The sequence below is a fragment of the Muntiacus reevesi genome, chromosome 22 (assembly GCF_963930625.1).
Source record: "Muntiacus reevesi chromosome 22, mMunRee1.1, whole genome shotgun sequence".
Taxonomy (NCBI): Eukaryota; Metazoa; Chordata; class Mammalia; order Artiodactyla; family Cervidae; genus Muntiacus; species Muntiacus reevesi.
Window position 1 is genome coordinate 29,151,078 of NC_089270.1, and position 19,028 is coordinate 29,170,105.

General features: G+C 43.2%; 1 protein-coding gene across 3 annotated transcripts in view; it reads right to left on the minus strand.

Annotated features, from left to right (window-relative positions):
- The window catches only part of SLC4A4 (solute carrier family 4 member 4), a 351,114-nt gene that overhangs the window by 295,319 nt on the left and 36,767 nt on the right, over positions 1 to 19,028 (minus strand). For all 3 annotated transcript variants that reach the window (XM_065914665.1, XM_065914664.1, XM_065914666.1), the window contains one exon: positions 5,130 to 5,203. In XM_065914665.1, the coding sequence (XP_065770737.1) occupies positions 5,130 to 5,202 (73 nt within the window). In that variant the 5' untranslated portion in view covers position 5,203. Of the gene's footprint in view, positions 1 to 5,129; positions 5,204 to 19,028 lie in introns of those variants that run through there.

Here is a 19,028-nt window from a genome sequence, read left to right on the forward strand (position 1 = left end):
CCCTTCCCATCTCCTTCTTTCCCATCCACTAGGTTCTCATTCACTCCTTCTTGGCAATTACGTTTTTTTGACCATTGTAATTATTAACAAATGTCCACCAGGCCCCGCCTTTTCTTTAGAATACTACCTCCTCCAATACACATAAATACATCATCACAATATCCTCCAGTGAAAAATAGGTTTAAGTCATTATGATTTCATGTCTGTAAAATGTTAAGATCTTGACCTCCCAAAACACAAAGTCACCAGTTCATCACTTCAGTCTCTCTCTTCAAAATACAAAGCAAAAGAAGGAAAAAGAATATGGCGGATGTGTTTATGGGGCTTCTTTTTCTTATCAGTATAAATGATGTACTTATAACAATGATCTTTGCAAAGTCAAGTAGGATTAATAGCAAGCACTAGGATCATTAGAGACTATATCATCTCATTTGACTAAGAGAAGAGAAACAGATATCTAACTGAAATTTTAAACAAAGGCTTTAGAGGACTACATTAATTCTATGTATGCTTCATTTGGTTTATTTACACATTCATTTCTTCACTCTTTCGACAAATATTTAGTGACTGTCTACTTTGTTCCTGACTCTGTCCTTCTTTTTTACTTTTATTTCCCTAAAAATAACCTTCCTGTAAATTCCAGGAATTTTCAACAACACTCTCTTAATGTCCAACAGTAGACCTGGGAATTTGTAGAATTATTCTTCCATTTGGACAGATGGGAGCACATTTCCTCTTGGACTGGGTTTTGAATGGAAGAGGAAAACCACTACAATATATCATAATGGATTTGAGAGCACTGATCAAACTTCAGAAATGCAGACCCATTTCAGCCAATATTGTATTTCTGTACTTTATGTTTCCTGAGTCACGGCTTAGGATTGATGTTAAGAAAAGGGCCCCTCGTCATGAAGTCAGAGTTGCCAAGGCTTGCCGGGGAGTTACCTAGCCTTGCAGAGCCAAGGCCTTATCTCAAAGGATAAGGTGGAGTTTGCTCTCTTCCCCCTATTGCGAAATATGAGAATATTAAGTAATCTGTTTATATCATACAGATCCAAAACCCTGGCTGACTTTTTAAAGGATAAAATATCCATAGAATTTCCTGCTTTTTAGAAAAAGCTACCTGGGATCTTCCTCTCTCAACCTTGGTTCACCCAACAAAATTTGCCAATTTCCCCTAAGTGTGTTTGAAATGAAAAATCAGTCTTGTTCCTCAGAGTGGACATTTCTGGGTCCCCCTGAAAAGCAAGGAGATCAAACCAGTCAATCCTAAAGGAAATCAACCCTGAACATTCATTGGAAGGGCTGAAGCTGAAGCTCCAATACTTTGGCCACCTGATGCAGAGCTGACTCACTGGAAAAGACCCTGATGCTGAGAAAGATTGAGGGCAGGAGGAGAAGGCGGCGACAGAGGATGAGATGGGTTGGATGGCATCACTGACTCAATGGACATGAGTTTGAGCAAACTCAGGAAGACAGTGAAGGACAGGGAAGCCTGGAGCGCTGCAGTCCATGGGGTCACAAAGAGCTGGACCTGACTTAGCGACTGAACAACAACTGGTAATGTCAATTGGTCATTTAACAGACCAATTCTACAGGAATGCCTGGGCTGGAGCTGGAGCCTCTGGGTATAAAAACAAACATGATAATTGAAATGCTACAAATTTTAAATGAGTTTACCCACGGTAACCACTTTATGCCAAAAATGTTAGCTTCAACAAACACACTGTAAGGTAACCACTGAAAGAGCAGACATGCAAGCTTCTCTTTATTTTAAAGACTAAAATTGACACTGGGTTTCCTTTCTCAAGAGTATCTTTTTAAACCATTATTATAAATGTACAAGAGGCCTGCATGCTAAGTTGCTTCAGTCATATGTGACTCCATATCCTATGGACTGTAGCCCGCCAGGCTCCTCTGTCCATGGGGTTCTCCAGGCAAGAATACTGGAGTGGGTTGCCAGGCCCTCCTCCAGGGAATCTTCCTGACCCAGGGATCAAACCCGAGTCTCTTTTGTCTCTTGCACTGGCAAGAGGGTTCTTTACCACTGGCATCACCCAGGAAGCCCGGTTTATCAGGCAAACTACATGAAAAAGAGCTTTAGATTTTTAAACTTATCCCACATAGATAAATTCACTATTTAAACAGAAGATGCCTCCTCTTCTGATTCACTCTATTCCTGGCGAGTTTGCAGCTGATGGTTTTCTATTGAGTTTTTAGAATTCAGATGAAATGTCATGCCACCCCCTGAGAGTAAAGTTGAACCAGGTGAATTGAGGGTGTGGTTGAAAGTCTCAGGTTGTCTACCTTTCTCAGAACTACAGCATTAGAAAGAACTATGAGGCAGCATTTGACTCTTTTTGCCTTCAAGCTGAGATGAATCCAGTCATCCCAAATTGAGTGACCTTAGAAAAAATTTTAAAGCATAATCATATCAAAATAACCAGTGTTACTGGAGGTCACCCTAATACTCGTTTAATGGGAGTGCATCTTATTAGTGCAAATTACTTTAAAAAACAAAGTTTTATTTTAAGTTCACTTTTGCCAAGTGTGCTGCAATATACCTCAACCATAGTTATTCCAGAAACAAGAGAAATACTGTTTGGGTAAAAGGGAATATGTTTGATAACAGAAATGCTAGGTGTTCCAGCTCCTTGCCCTTTGAATTTCTGATGCTTAAAATAGAGCACTTACTTCGGACATAAATGTACCAGAAACTCAGCCACTTCACAACAAAAATAAGTCTTCTTTCCTTTAAGAACACTCTTCTCCATGCAATTAAAAATATGAGATAGACTCATGTCCTTGAGGAAAATAATCCCATCAAAATCCTGATCAGAGGTATTGACAGTCAAATCAATTGTATCTTCATTCTCAACCACTGGAATCATGGTAAGCCATTCAAACCCATCTCCATTTCAAGTTCTTTACACTGTCACCTAGAGTTACTGTAAAATTTTAAGTGCTAACCACCCTCACCAGATGAAGCCAGGTGGGAAAATGGTAAGGTCAACTGGGAAGGCACTGAATTAGAAACAGTACTTCCTAGTTATATTTCATGACCTGTACTGTAAGGACCCCACACTGTTGGATGCCTCCCCCAAACCATGGCCAAAAGCAGCCATCCTACAGTCTCAGCATTCAACAACAGCAACTAGCTAAACAGGCTTTGAAAGAAATGTAACCAACCCACACTCCACTCAACATGAAAAATTATCATTAAAACAGAAGTTTCACCAGAATAGGAAAATACATAAAATCCTCATAGCAAGGTGAATCACCACAAAGCCAATAAATTTTACACATATTTTGATCACCTTTGTATTTTTTGGTTTGTCCTTAAAGAAATCTATCTACAGATTTGTGTGCTATTCATTACATTGTTGTCTTAATTTTCTGCTTGAAAAATCAAGGGGAAAACTGCAGGAAATAAACGTCTTAGTCAAAGTGTTAAGAAACCCATGTATAACATCCTGCTCCAGTAAAGCGCTGTCAATCCTACAGATATCACAAACTCAAGAAGTGATTAACATCTCCTGAGAACTTAGCTAGAGGGTTATTCTCAAGGAACATACACACACACAGAGTACATCTCATCCCCAAGCACTCACTGATTTTTCTACTTTAATTGTTCTGAAATGATCAGATATTTGCTCAGTCCTACAGTGTTTCTTATAGCTATCTGCTATAACTTTAAGATTCTTCTCTCCTCTTTTGACACTGGGACAGTGACAGAATCACCACAATGGAGACTTAGCATCAAGGGTTACAAGAATCTTAAGACAAAAGTTTTACTATTTTGCTTTCACTAGCTTGGCATTTTCCCACAGTCATACTGTAAAAGTGCAAGGAACCCGTAAAACAATAAGAACAAAAATATTGTGGTTTCCTTTTTCCTAAGAAACATAGGCATCGACTTCTAATTAGTCAGTCCCAAGAGCATACATGCGGGAAGTGGGAAGGTGGGGGTGCAAGGAAACCCCCCTCCAACACTACACAATCAGAAGAAACTCACCAAGGAGACCTAATGGTCACATTATTCAAACTACCCCAGGTGGCACAAGAGCATCACTTGTCTGGAATCTGCTATTGAGTCTGGTTGAAGAATCACTCCAAAACACACAGCACCCACCCTCTTTACCCAACCCCACCACCCCTCTGGTCCCAGTCTTTGGTAGGCATTAAGTAATTTACCAAACAGTACCAATCAGACTAGGGAGTTTTCCAAATACATATGAATTCACTCTCGAGTGATTTTACAGGCTAGAATTTATGATGTGGTTAACCAGTAAGTTTTACTAAACTTTAGGAATACTATCTAAAACCTTGCTTATTTTTAAAACTGTCATTATAAATGTTAGCCATACCCTGTATATCTGTGATGCCTTTGCATACTTATTTTAATAACTATTAATTAAACCCTGCCTTCTCACTATCAAATAAGTAGGATTATTCCCATATTACTGATAAGTCAAGAGACAAGAGAAGAGAAAGCATACTGAGAGCACCATGGTACCAGCTAAAATTTAACCCTCCTTTGGTTTTTAACTGGCACTGGGGAAGATTAGCAAAAGAGCTCCTTGGGGGTTCTAAGTGAAAAAAAAAAAAAACTTGTCTATCTTTTCCTAACAGAGATGCATCTGTAATTACCACTCTTTATATCCTCAGTTTAGACCCATGCTTCTTGCAGCAATGGTATCATTCTCTCTCTGTAACATCTGCTTCTCTATCCTGCAGGCTACAAGGAAGATATTAGAAGACACTGCCAAATATATCTATATAAATCTAGCAGCCTCCTTGAATTAGTCATTGGAGGGTGGCTAATATAATCTAGCAAAATATTTATTTTTGACAGAGCAGCACAGCTAACATAGAAACCTGCTTCAGAGTCAGATCTTTTTTTCTTGTTGTTACCTAGGCAGGACCACACTGATTCAGATTCTGACAGTCCAGGGAAGTTCTTAGAATTACTTTCTGTGCTGAAGCAAAATGTGGAGATGAAATGAAACTCCAGGGATCAGCTTGGGTTTTTAACTTCAAAATTATAAGACATATGCCATGTATGAGTGCTATTATCTACAAAGACGTATGTATACAAATACAGACTTCCCCAGGCCCATTCAACTCACCTTCTACTTCTTCTTCATCACACACGTGCTTAAGGAAGGAAGCCCCTCTGTCCAGGACAGCTTCATCCTCCATCCTATAGTAATAAAAAAGAAAGAAAGAATGCTCAGACTTCTCCTGGAGGGAGCCACCGGACGAAGCCCAGCTTCTGGGCAGGTGAACCTGCAAGCTGCTGCTCATGTTAACAGGGCAGAGTCCCTCTTCCTTCGGCGTCTGCTGCTCCTTCGCTCCTTCAGCTCCTCTCATCGGGTGCTTGAGAATATGCCGGTCCCACATAGCTTCCGTTCTAACCTTGACAGGGCCCCCGCAGGGACAGGTAAGAGAAAATCATCTCAATCCTGGAGGCTGGATGTTGGGGGTTCTCCCCTTTGGGATCTGCCCCCAAAACAAAAAAAAAAGATGAAAAGAAAAAAAAAATACCAAGAGAGGAAGTGTGGTGTGCCTGGAGTGCTCGTGATGGTCGTTTGTGGAAATCCAGCTTCAGTGCTTAGCTCTTTAAACACCCACTGCATAAAAATGTATACCCTCACACACACACACGCACACATGCACACCCACCCACACACAGAAAGCGACAGGGAGTTAGACTACCGCACAGTGGGAGCCTAGCTTCCAGCCAGCCTCTTAATACCAGCACAGCCCAGGATTCTCTGTTGAGTGGCAAGCTTTGAGTCACATGTTGGCCTTACGGAAATCTGACATCTGAGGATTATCCAGCAACCCCGGCTTCGGCAACAGTCACATATACATGCCGCCCATTCATTCATTTTCCACATTCTTATCACACGTCTCTGTCTATGTATATCTGTCCTGTTAACTCTTCCCTGAAGGGCATGAAGTGCTGCATTTTGTAACCATATTATGCTGTCCTCCTGTCTCCTTACATAATAGGATCTACTCTGCAATTTCCTAGGCTAAATAAGACCTCAGGATCCATCCAAGTAATGACAGCGTTTGTACGGCCTCCCAATGCCAAATGTGTCTCTGGTTTATAGAAGGAGGTAAGGCTGATTTCCATATTCAGGGACTCCTTTTCATTGCATCAACTTTGACATACAGAATTCCATGAACTCTATTTATAGTGAAAGCAGAAAGAACTCTCGAAATGCTCAAATGCTGCTACTGTCGTACCGGGCTAGAAACAAAGAACTTTCTCTGGGGACAGCTGCTCTATGTCATACCATGCATGAGCCCCGCCAGAGGACCAAATGTTCACTCTGTATTCTATTCATCCAGTTATGTGCTCGGGCACTGAATACGGCAGGTCTGTTTTCCATATTGTCTTTGCAACTTATTCTTGTGCTTCCCATATTTGTTATCATCTATATGAAATGCACTGAATTCACTTTTTCTTCCTTTCTATTTCAGGAGCAAACAGCAACCATCTGAGCTTAAAAAGTCAGAAATTTGGTGTCAGGGAGACACCAGTTTAAAAAGCCTATTCGTACCTGTATCACCTGGAGCAAAGTATCCAAATTTTTAAGCCTCAGCTTTTCCATCTAGGAAACTGAAGGTAATAATATCAACTATGTGGGATTGCTTTGAAGTTAAAATCAGGTAACACACATGAAAGCACTCAGTTTTATGCCTAGCATCTATTACGTGTTTAATAAAGTTATGTTTCTTTCCTGTCTTCTTTCCTTTTTTCTTTTTTGCCTAATCTTGGTTGGTAGACAATGCCATAAAGAAGCTCATTACTTTGGAAAGTTGAAGAATCTTCTCTTCTGGAATATGGCTCTTACACACAGAAGTTCATCTTTTCCTTTTCTATACTCAAACTAAAAATATAAACCTAAATGCAAACAGGAAATGGGTCAGCAAGCAGGATCACAGTAAAAAAGAAAATGCCACGAAGACTTGAGAGGTCAAATCAGTTACCAGCCTCTATGAGCCTCTGTTTTCCACGAAAATTAAATTATCCAACATACTCACCAATTCAGCAAATATTTATTTAGTGTCTGCTACGTTCCTGTCACTCTTGGAACTGGTACTCTTGGAGGGAGAGGAACACATCTTTGAATAAGGCAGGCAAAATGCCTCAGAAACTAATAATAAATAGATGAACAAGATAATCTTAGATATGATTAAGTGTGATGCAGGAAAAAAAAGTAATAAGGTAGTGGGCTACTTAGCATTAAGTGATTCAGATGTGGCTTCTGAAGAGGTGACATTTGAGCAGAGGCAAAAGTGATAGGAAGGAACCAGACATTTAACAACCTGGGGGCAGAATATTCCAAACAAAGGGAATAGCAATGCAAAGGCCCTAAAGGAGGAAGAAGTTTAGCCTGTTTCAGGAACAGAGTAAGGCCAGAAAGACTGGACAGAGGGATGGAAAGTCATTGGGAAGTAAATGTGGAGGGAATCAGGGCCACCCAGGCCACGGTAAGCAATTAGAATTTTAGGTGATATGGCAGCCCCTGAAGAGTTTTCGGATGGAAAGGGACTTGACCTGCTTTGTCTTTTAAAAGACCACTCTGGCTGTTATATGAAAAATTCATGCATGCGCGTTAAGTCACTTCAGTCATATCCAACTCATTGCGACCCCATGGACTGTAGCCCACCAGGCTCCTCTGTCCGTGGAATTTTCCAGGCAAGAATACTAGAGTGGGTTGCCATTTCCTCCTCTAGGGGATCTTCCCAACCCAAGGATGGAAACTGTATCTCGTAAGTCTCCAGGTATCTCAGGAGCCCAGGGAAGACTACAGGAAAAATATGTTTCAGAGAAATAATCAAGAGTTCTTTTCTGGAAAGGTTATGGTTGAGATGCTTATTATATATGAAAAGGGAACTGTCAGGCACACAACTAGAGGTCAAAGTCTGGAGCTCAGGAGCCGAGGGCTGGGGATAAAAATTGAGAATCAATGAATAAAGCTGGTGTCTGAAGCTGTTACTAGATGATATCATCTAGGAAGAAAATGCAGAAATAGAGAGGCTGATCTAAGACCAAGTGCCAGGCATGCCGGGCATGCCAACATTTACAAGCACAGCAGAGGAACAAAAGCAGTCAATGAGGTAAGAGGAAAACCAGGAAACAGTGATGTCAAGGAAGCTGAGAAAAGAGAGTGCTGCTACTGAGAGGCTGAGAAAGAATCAGAATAAAAAGGGGGTTGGCCATAGGGAGGCCATTGGTGATGACGACCAAAGCACTTGAAACATACCATACACAGTGCTAGACACACAGAGAGACAGCATTCATTCATCCCCTTTTCTCTTTCCTGACATCCTCCATTCATTCACTAGTGAATATTTGCTTAGTACCTACTAGGGGCCCTTCTGGGAACTGGATATACAGTGATGAGCAAGACAGACAAAGGCTCTAGTGTAATCACATCTGCCTTCTTGAAGACGTCCCCTAGCAATCTGAGGGCTGATCCAAAGAGCAAGAACCCACCAGTAATACAGCATTTGTAGACCTAGATAAAGATGACAGGTTAATGGAGAAATCTCCTTAAAAGGCCCTGGAAACACAACAAAATACTGGATCCTGTACTACTGCATCTACACTCCTAGTACTTACGATCTCCCCTTCAGGAAACAAAGAGTGGCGTAGCCCACATTTCTTCTCAAAGCGCACGCTTTCTGGTCCTATAAACCTACAGAATCCAACACAACTTCCTGTAGTTGTTTCTGCACCCCTACCATTAACCAAGCTGGTCCCAAAGCCATTTACTAACTTTTCACACATTTCCTAAATGAAAAGGTTGGCCTTTGCACCTAAGCTCGTCCCCAAATCACACACAACAAGCAAGCAAAGCAGAAGTGAAGGAAGTGAGCAGTAACAACTGAAGGAGATCGGACAAGCTTTAATGCCAGAATCACTGCCTAGGCGGAGAAAACCATCCAGCCTGACTGAAGCACTGTTCGCATGCTCCGGGTTAGAGGGAGCATAGTGGCAGGGGCATTCTTTGGCTCTTTGATACATATTTCACATTCCCTCCAAGACTATACATAGCAAGTAACTAGAAACCTAGTTCTTTCTGGTGGACAATGCGGAGCATCTGTAAGCACCCTCGTCCCTGTAAAAAGTGCAAAGGAAAACACAAACTGAAAATACAGAACCTGCACGCCCAGAGCAGCCCTTTCCTCATCAAGAGCAAGTGCAGCCTGGCACATCTGCGCTTTGACACAGGGTTCAGGGATTTGATAGCTTTCTCCCATCTTTACACCACAAGTGTCCATTGTTGGGGTTCGTGCACCCCCCACCCCAGACCAAATCCTCTCAGCAGTTGCTTGCTATTATTAGTAAGACAGAGATATCTTTTAAAACGACCCGTCTGACCTAACCAGTTTTTCCCTCTATCAGTAGGAAGAAATGAGCTCCTCTAGTTCCTAATCAGGCCCCCAAAATCGACGCTAAAATGTTCCTTTCACACCAACTTCACTTGCTGAAAACAAAGAAGGGAGGGAGTATGCTTCTAAACAGTTCCCTAGGCTGCTCTTGTCGCCAGCACGAGGCAAAGTTCAGAATAGATTTGGAAGCTTCTCACCAGCATCACGGGGAGAAGGGTCATAGCAGTCAGTATAAAATCCACGCGGGGCCAACACGGCCTTCCTTCAGCAGGACCTCTGCCAGCAGAAGTCAGACCCCTTCCCCCTGCAATCCACATAGCCAAGGTGGGGCTTCTCCCATCCTCCGTTATGCTGGGAGCTGCAAGTGAGTTAACTGTAACCCATGTCAAATCAGCTGCCAAACAGACCAGCCCTCAACAGCCGGTCCTAATCACTCCACAGGCTTGTAAGGGTGACTTAAGCCTGGCACGAGAAACATTTGTGCAAAACCGTCGGCCACTGGGCCCCGGGCACCCATCTACATTCCAGCCCTCTGAGTTCCCAGCCCCAGAGCACTCGCCAACTGCCAACGTGCTCACCAGCTAGTCCACCGCGCACGCAGCTGCCACTCAGCCAGTCAGCAAGTGGCGGGCCGCCAGCACGCAAGTTTCAGAACGCGAGCATGCCCCGCCACAGTGCTGCTAAAGGTTGAAGGTCCCCGTGTGCTAGCCTTTAGATTCGCCTCACTTGCCCTCCCACCTCCCTTCTCCCATCCCTCCCGGGTTCTGCCTCCCACGGTAGCATTTCACTCGTCTCTATAGTAACAGCATCTGGTTTCAGGGTTATAACTTTATGCAGAGCACTTCCCCTCCAAAGCAAGGGCTTTTGCCAAAGGATGCACCAGCAGCAAAAAGGCTGCTGCTTAAGGCGGAGCCACATGTTCCCTCATCACCCCCCGGAATGCGGCTATGTTCTCAGCTGCGGGGTCACAGCAGCAACACCGCTCAGACCCAGGGAAGCAGAAAGCAGCCCTTCCACCTAGGCATGCTCATGCGTACAGAGAGGAATCATTCTGGAGCTTGCAGCCCCACTCCCACCGCCAGCCCCCCTCCTCCACACCCTGCTCTCCACTTGGCTGCACGGGGATCGCATGAATACTGGGGCTTCCTGACTCCTTCCAAGAAGGCGCCAGATCATGCACGGCACCCTCAGGAGCAGAGGAGCTCCACTTGTTCGTAAGTCTGTATCTGAGCTCGACACCACTGGCTCTTTCCGTGAATACAGCTTAAAATGCACTACTTAACCTCATATTTAAACTCATCTCATTTTCACCTCACTAGCCTGATCTGTTTACAAGAGCCAGGGAACCCCGTCATCTCTCACTTTACAACAGCTTTCCCATGCACAGCAAACGTTTACACACATGCCCGCACACACCAAAGTGACGCACGCAGGGGAGTGGACAAGTACCGGGAAGTGAACAGTTGTGCTGTCACTGTTATTAGTTGTTGCTGCTGTGAATTTATATTTACACTGTGTGTAAGGGCCTTTCCTTGAGGGGTACAAAGAGTTCGTCTCAAGGCTCAGAGCTCAGTGCAGGTTGCCCCTGCTCCTCAGCTGGTTAGATCACGTGGGAGGCAAAAAAATTGGTATTTTCACTGGTCTTTTTCATGAGCCACCGGTACTGACATTTACAAGTATACACACACACACACAGAGACACACACAGACACACAGACACACACACACATGCCCCTGCTCCTCAGCTGGTTAGATCACGTGGGAGGCAAAAAAAATGGTATTTTCACAGGTCTTTTACACACACACACACACACACACACACACACAAACATCTCGCCGAACTCTATTTCCTATTCAAATCATCTGTAAGAAGTGGGGAACCGTTAGCATCACCGATCATTTGCCAGTGTAATGTTTCCAAACTTTGGAAACCACACAGTGTTTTACTGGTGTCTTTGTTGTTTTGGAAAATCTGCTGTCCACGTTTTCAACATACACGTAAAGAACAGCATCGGTTAGTTCTCCAAAAGCACAGGCAACAGGGGCCAGCAATCCCGGCGCTGCAAAGAATACTGCCATCTATCGGCCACACGTGCTCACTACAGGGAAGCGGCGGGCAGGAGCGGAGGAAAAGTTGCAACAGTTTCCTTCCTAACTTCACCAGTCCCACCCCTGCTGAGAGCGCCTTTGGCTTCCACAGGGAGGAAGGAGAAGGACGTGCGTGCTGGCGTAACCGTGGAAATTGCTGGAGCTCTGGACATACCCGCTGGGGAAAAGAAACTTCCGTGTGGCAAACCCGAAAGATGACTAACGGCAGAGGCGAGTCCCAGCAATCTGGAGGCAACAAAGCCAAACAGGTCCCCTCAGCAGAGGTCACAAGGGCCCTCAGTTCAGTTCAGTCACTCTGTGGTGTCTGATTCTTTGCGACCCCATGGACTGCAGCACGCCAGGCTTCCCTGTCCATCACCATCTCCCGGAGCTTGCTCAAACTCATGTCCATCAACTCGGTGATGCCTTATCAGACTGTAAATGCATCAATACTCAGGCCCCTGGGTGAGAAAGGGGTGACAGTCCCTCACAAAACCAGACTGCAGACTGGATAAATGGTGAAAATTGAATCCCGAACAGGATCACATCAAACATAATTCTGGATTTATGAACTGCAGTATTTTTGAAATGACCAAATTTTAGATACGAAGGACAGGTTAGTGTGACCAGAGTACAGAGATGGCAGAGGTGGTATTCGTTGTTATAAAAAGGTGACAGAAAAGAGATTTTGACATTTCAAATCCAACTTCTTGCTGACTTGGTCCTGTTAAGCATCTCACCTGTGGTGATGAATACATGAATCTAGACAGGTGATAAAACTATACAGAGCAGAAAACACACACACACACATACAAAGAAATGAGTACAAACCAAGGAGATCTTAATAACTGCATTATATGTGGTCAGTAAATCATGGTGACATTATACCAAAATCCTGGTTGTGATATTATACTAAAGTTTTGCAAAAAGTCATCAGTGGAGGAATACTAGCAATATAGAAGTGATCTCTCTGTATTAGTTCTCAAAAATACATGTAAATCTATATTTATTTTAATAAAAGTTTCAATTAAAAAGGTTCATCTGCAAATCTGCTTTTTTAAAACTTTATTTCACACGATGGTCAGTTACAGAAGCTGGTCCATCCACACGTATGCAGAATCAAGTAAAATGGTGCAAATCCCAGACACGCACTTTAGTAACTATAACCTTGGGAAAGTTAGCTAACCACTCGCTTCAACTGTCCTTGCAAATGACCCTAAAACACTTGATAAGTGATTCAGGGGATTAAATATGTTCCCAGAGTAAATAAATTTAATTAATTATAGTTGAATCTAAATCTAAGGCTTCAAGGACCCAGGAAGTAAAGTAATTAACAGTCCTACAATCCCAAAGGCTATAATTCTGTCCCCATGAGCAAATGCATGGCAGTATCAACTGGGGAGACCAGCAATGAACTGCCCCTCAAGGATGGGTATCAAACTCCTCTCTCCCATCTTCTGCATGTTGGGGACAGTCTCCTACATTGTCTTCAGATTGCTGACTGAGTTCTGAAAGGCTGGAGCAGGCTCAGCAATAAAGGACAAGAAAAGAACTGGTGGTATGGGACTTCCCTGGTGGTCCAGTGGCTGAAACTCCACTCTCCCAATGCATGCGGGAGGGGCGGGGACCTGTGTTCGGTCCCTGGTCAAGGAACTAGATGCCACATGCCACAACTGGAGGCCCCATATGCAGCAATAAAGATCAAAGATCCTGCATGTCGCAATTAAGACTCGGTGTAGCAAAATAGATACATAAAATTTTAAAAAAAGAACTGGTAACAGGATGGAGACAGGGACTCTGGGGTGAGGAAGGGCGTGGAAGCTCAGGAGTGGTGACAGATGAAAGGAGAATCTGCTGGAAAGGGTATTACGTGCTGAAGAGGGAACAGCTCATCTGACCCCCTGGGACACCCGCCTGAATTACCCTTGAAAAGTGAAGTGAAGTGTTAGTCACTCAGTTGCGTCCAATTCTTTGAGACTCCATGGACTGTAGACTGCCAGGCTCCTCTGCCTACGGGATTCTCCAGGCAAGAATACTGGAGTGGGTTGCCATGCCCTCCACCAGGGGATCTTCCCCACCCAGGGACTGAACCTGGGTCTCCTGCATTGCAGGCAGATTCCTTACCATCTGAGCCACCAGGGAAGCCTGAATTACCCTTACATCCTTTAATTTATTTTAATGGATGGATCTACTTGCTTCCCTGACTACCATATGCTACGGCTTCTGACCAGAGTTCCTACATCAAAAATTCAGCACTTGGCCCAGTGAAAGTTTTCCTGGAGTTTTGACTGTTAGGGACAGGAAACGACGGCTCCCTTCTCAACTCATAATTTGCAATTGCCCTTCCTCAAAGGCCCTGGAGTGAAACAGAAAGATCCTAAGAGAGGGGGGAGGCAAGAATGGGAAGACTGGGGCTGCTCCTCAGGGGTCAGGAGGGTAGCACTGAGCAGGTCCATCCTGTCCCCCCGAATCCACTGCCAGGTCTCCAGCCAAGAGCCGGACTGAACCAGTTGTCGTGTAGAGAAGGCAGAGTAAAGAGGAGAAGGGAAGCAACCTGCAGGGTAGAAGTGGGAGCAACGGCTTCGATAGCTGGGAACGCACCCAGCCACATGCCAGCTTCAGGCTTAGAAGTGAGCGTATCATGGCTGAATTGCCACCTGCCCTCCCACCGATGGTTTCTAACTGGTCTTCCTGGCTCTGAACTCCCTCCCCGCTTATCCATCCATCTAGAGAACACAGTCTGGTATCATTCTCCTTTTAAAGATCATTCATTACATTGAAGATGAAGTCCAAACTGCTCAACACGGAACTGAAGGCTTATCATGAGCTTACTACACAGAGCTTCTGCCACTCTCCAGACCATCCCACTCCCGGATCAGGCTACCATGCCTTTGTGGGCATGCTGTTTTCCCTAAATAACACGTTGCCCTGGTTAACCCATTCTTCTAGACCCTACTCTCTACAATACTCTCTACATTCTTAGACATACCCTTCCCCAAAAAGAGCCGCACTCCTTTCCCCATCCTTCACTGGCTCATTAAATGTGTCTGCTTCTCATGGAGCATGTACAACAGAGAACACCACCATCACTGAACCTCACACAACTGTCCTGGGACACATCATGGCAGTCTTCCGCACCACCGCATAAGCTCTTCGAGAACAAATACTATCCTTCTGAAGTCTTTCTACTTCCAGATTCAAGCATAGTCACTACACATAGTATAGTGAAAGTGAAGTCGCTCAGTCATGTCTGAGTCTTGCAACCCCCATGGAAATTTTCCAGGCAAGAGTACTGGAGTGGGTTGCCATTTCTTCTTTAAATGTTGAAGAATGAATGGATCGATCAATCAATTAACCCAGGATGCTATACCTACAACTTTGCCTTATAAAGGCCAACCACATCTGCTACCATCCATAGTCAGGACAGCTAGCCAGCACATGATGCCATTTAAATTGGATTACAAACCATTACTCACGTTCCACTTGCACTACTCTATGAAAATAAAATATGTACTTTGGGGGAAAAAAAAAACAAGTGAGGAAGGGGTACACTGATCGAACACACATGTTAACTAAGTGCATCTCTAAATGTAAAGACCTTGAGTGTAGTCTTCAAACATGAACCCCATACACAGCTAACTTTTTTTTTCATTTATTTTTATTAGTTGGAGGTAAATTACTTTACAATATTGTAGTGGTTTTTGCCATACATTGACATGAATCAGCCATGGATTTATATGTGTTCCCCATCCTGAACCCCCCTCCCACCTCCCTCCCCATCCCATCCCTCTGGGTCATCCCAGTGCACTAGCCCCTGAGCAAGCTAACTTTTAATCACATGTCAAAACAGCGATTTGCTCCAAAGTTAGAGCGGAGAAGAGGCTACACTATATCCCCTGAATGATGTTATGTCCGTGGGTGAATTATGAGATTTTTTTTTAATAATCAAAATTATTTAATTTTCTCCTTATTACCTAACTTGAGAACTTAACCCTTTCTATAGACTATAATTATAATTGCATGGCAATATGTAAAATTAAAATCAAGAGAATTTCTCTTTGTCTACTTTTGAAAAAAAGTTTAAAAATAAATAAAATTTTTTAACTTATTAAAGTTAAGCAGTATCTAGATCTGCCACACAATAGGTTCAAAGCAAATATCTGCTTAATAACTATATACATGAACAAACTTAAATCACAGTTTAAACTGCTTTTAAAAATTCAGAAGAAGCATGAGAAGCCATCAGTTTAGTTCAGTTCAGTCACTCAGTGGTGTCCAATTATTTGTGATCCCATGGACTGCAGCACACCAGGCTTCCCTGTCCATCACCAACTTCTGGAGCTTACTCAAATTCATATCCATCTTGTTAGTGATGCCATCCAACCATCTCATCCTCTGTCATCCCCTTCTCCTCCTGCCTTCAATCTTTCCCAGCATCAGGGTTTTTTCCAATGAGTCAAGTTCTTTGCATCAGGTGGCCAAAGTATTGGAGTTTCAGCTTCAGCATCAAGTGGCCAAAGTACTGGAGCTTCAGCTTCAGCATCAGTCCTTCCAATGAATATTCAGGACTGATCTCCTTTAGGATTGACAGCTTGGATCTCCTTGCAGTCCAAGGGACTCTGAAGAGCCTTCTCCAACACCACAGTTCAAAAGCATCAGTTCTTCAATGCTCAGCTTTCTTTATGGTCCGACTCTCATATCCATACATGACTATTGGAATAATCATAGCTTTGACTAGATGGACCTTTGTCGGCAAAGTAATGTCTCTGCTTTATAATATGCTGTCTAGGTTTGTCACAGCTTTTCTTCCAAGGAGCCAGCGTCTTTTAATTTCATGGCTGCAGTAACCATCTGCACTGATTTTGGAGCCCAAAAAAATAAAGAGAAGGCTCAATTTTGTTCCTCGGCCTGCAACTGAACAAATAACTCTGTAATGTGTTTAGGTAAACCAATAAAGACGCTGGATAGCAAATACCTGCAAAAGGAAATTAGGATTTGAAATGTCAACATAAACTTTGAGCTCTGGAAATTGCAGCCTAACTTTAAAATTATACATAGTCAATGTTAATTACCTATAGTAATTAGCACAGGGCCAGCCCAGATAACCAGAGTTAATTTCGTACTTCTCCTCTGAGTCTGTGATTTGGCAGACATTCACTGCGGCTTTTACAGTGACCTCAGGTCAGATCCAGGTTGGCAAGTGGACAGGAACTCCAGAATAGGCGTCTGTTCCAGGACACAGTGCTGGGAGTCAGCTGAAGGGCAGCTGAGCAGGTACAGCCCGTGACCTCCCACCTCTGACACCAAGAGCTGACCCTGAAGAAAACAGCCTTCCCTTCCCACCTCTACCTGAAGGGGCAGTCACCCCACTCATATCTTCCATCCTGAACCACCACAACAGGTAGCAAGGATGAGGCTCCTGGCATTTTACTGAGTTCTTGCTACATGCCAGGCACTGTGTTATGCATCACGCATGTAATATTTCATTCATGATGCTGTAAAATTGTGCCCAGCTGCCTTAATAACAGGACAGGGCTGAAGGTTCTAGTTAAAAGACTTCAATACCTATAACCATGTGGGGACTGAGGATAGGGACTCTGATTATCAATTAATTTTTCAAAAGTACCATGTATAAAACATGTACTACATACCAAGTGTTGGGCTCATCACTTTATAATGCTTGTCTGATTCAGTCCTCACGACAACTCCATAAGGTAAATACTTTCAACATACCCATGTAGAATAGTAATTTTAAGTTGATAATTTACCCAAAATTACACAGTAAGTGTGACAAGAAGATGGCAGGACGTTTATCTTAAGCACTCTCCTATACCCCTTCATAATTAACTAATGGATGTCCATCAGGGATTACCTTCAAGAATCTTTTTTTATCTTACTTAACTTCAATATGCCTTCTCATAACTTCAGATTCTACCACTTACACTCACCTCTTATCCTATCTGGGTGCTGGGTGTACCTACTGGCCAAAAGTTGAAGGACCCTATGACAGGCTTCCCAAATAAATATCTTTATTGAGTAAACACTGAGGTCAAGCTTACTATGTGCCAGTCACTGTTGTAACTGCTACAAATATTAGATCATTTAATTCTTACAACAGTCTAGTGAAGTATGTATCATTTTTATCATCATCAACTCTGAGGCTCAGAGAGATTAAGTAACTTACCCAAAGTCACACAGCTAATAATTGTCAAAGTCAGGATTCAAGCCCAGGTTATCTAGATCTCCAAGTCTGTGCTCTTAGCCACTACATGTCATGCTGCCTCCCTTCACCTAATTTGACTGATCTCTTCCAAACTCTCCAGGAATCAGAAAGCTCATCTTTGTGATTCACAAAGAACCACAAATCTCCAGGCTCACAAAGATTAAACAGACCTTTGGAGAAATAGCAGACTCCCCAGAATACCTCCAGAGCATGCAGACCCTAGACATTCATAAAACTCCTCCTCTCAATCCTACTCTGCAAATGTTCAAACTCACAAATATCACGGTAACATATAATTTCTGATATAATATGTGGTCAAGTGTAAGTGTACCTATACGAGTTTCTGAATTCAAGGAAAAGAGGGAAACCAGGATGACCTGCAGTTCAGGGCGTGTGCCATCTGCCAGGCTCAGCCTGGGTTCACCAGTAGCACGGGGCTCACCAGCAGCATCTCTGCAGAGCACAAATGACGGCATGGTGTGGCCCTTCAGGGCTCCCAGCCAATAGCCAAAAGGTCCTACTGTACCAAAAGTCAGAAGAATACATCACTTCCCATTTGGACTAGACTACTAAGCAGAAAAACTACTTTATCTCATAAACTTTATAAGCACTGCTCCCTGTTACATCAACAAGGAAAGCGCTTCTCTAATCCACATTCCCTTACCAATGTCTCTTACTACAATACAGTAAGTCCCCTGCATACGGACCTTCAAGTTGCAAACTTTCAAAGATGTGAGTATGCATTTGCATGTCCAATCACATGTGAATATGCATTTGAGTGTCCAATGACATAAGGTAATTTATGTGTCTGGTGTACATTGTCACATGTGTGCATCTCTGCAAGGAGCTGGGCTCTTGTATAGTTTACTGTACGGAACTGTATAGAGGACAACAGTACCGTATCTTTACAGATAGAGTTGAATCAAGCAAGGAACCAGAACCTGTGCATCAATGTCAGGCATGAGGAAAACTGCAGCTTGCCCTCCACCTCCTATTGCTGACAATCCTTCATCCATCTCCCACCAGTTTACTGCCGTAAACTCCACCATCTCCCACCAGTTTACTGCCGTAGGCTAGCTGTTGTACTATACTACTGTACTTTTCAAAGTATGGAACTATAAGATTAAAAATGTTTTATTTTTGTGTGTGTTTGTTTTTTATGTATTATTTGTATTAAAAAAGTGTTATGAACCTATTACTGTACAGTACTATATAGCCAATGGTGCTAGCTGGGTACATAGGCTAACTTTGTTGGTTCTAAGAACAAACTGGAATTACAAACATGCTCTCAGAACAGAAC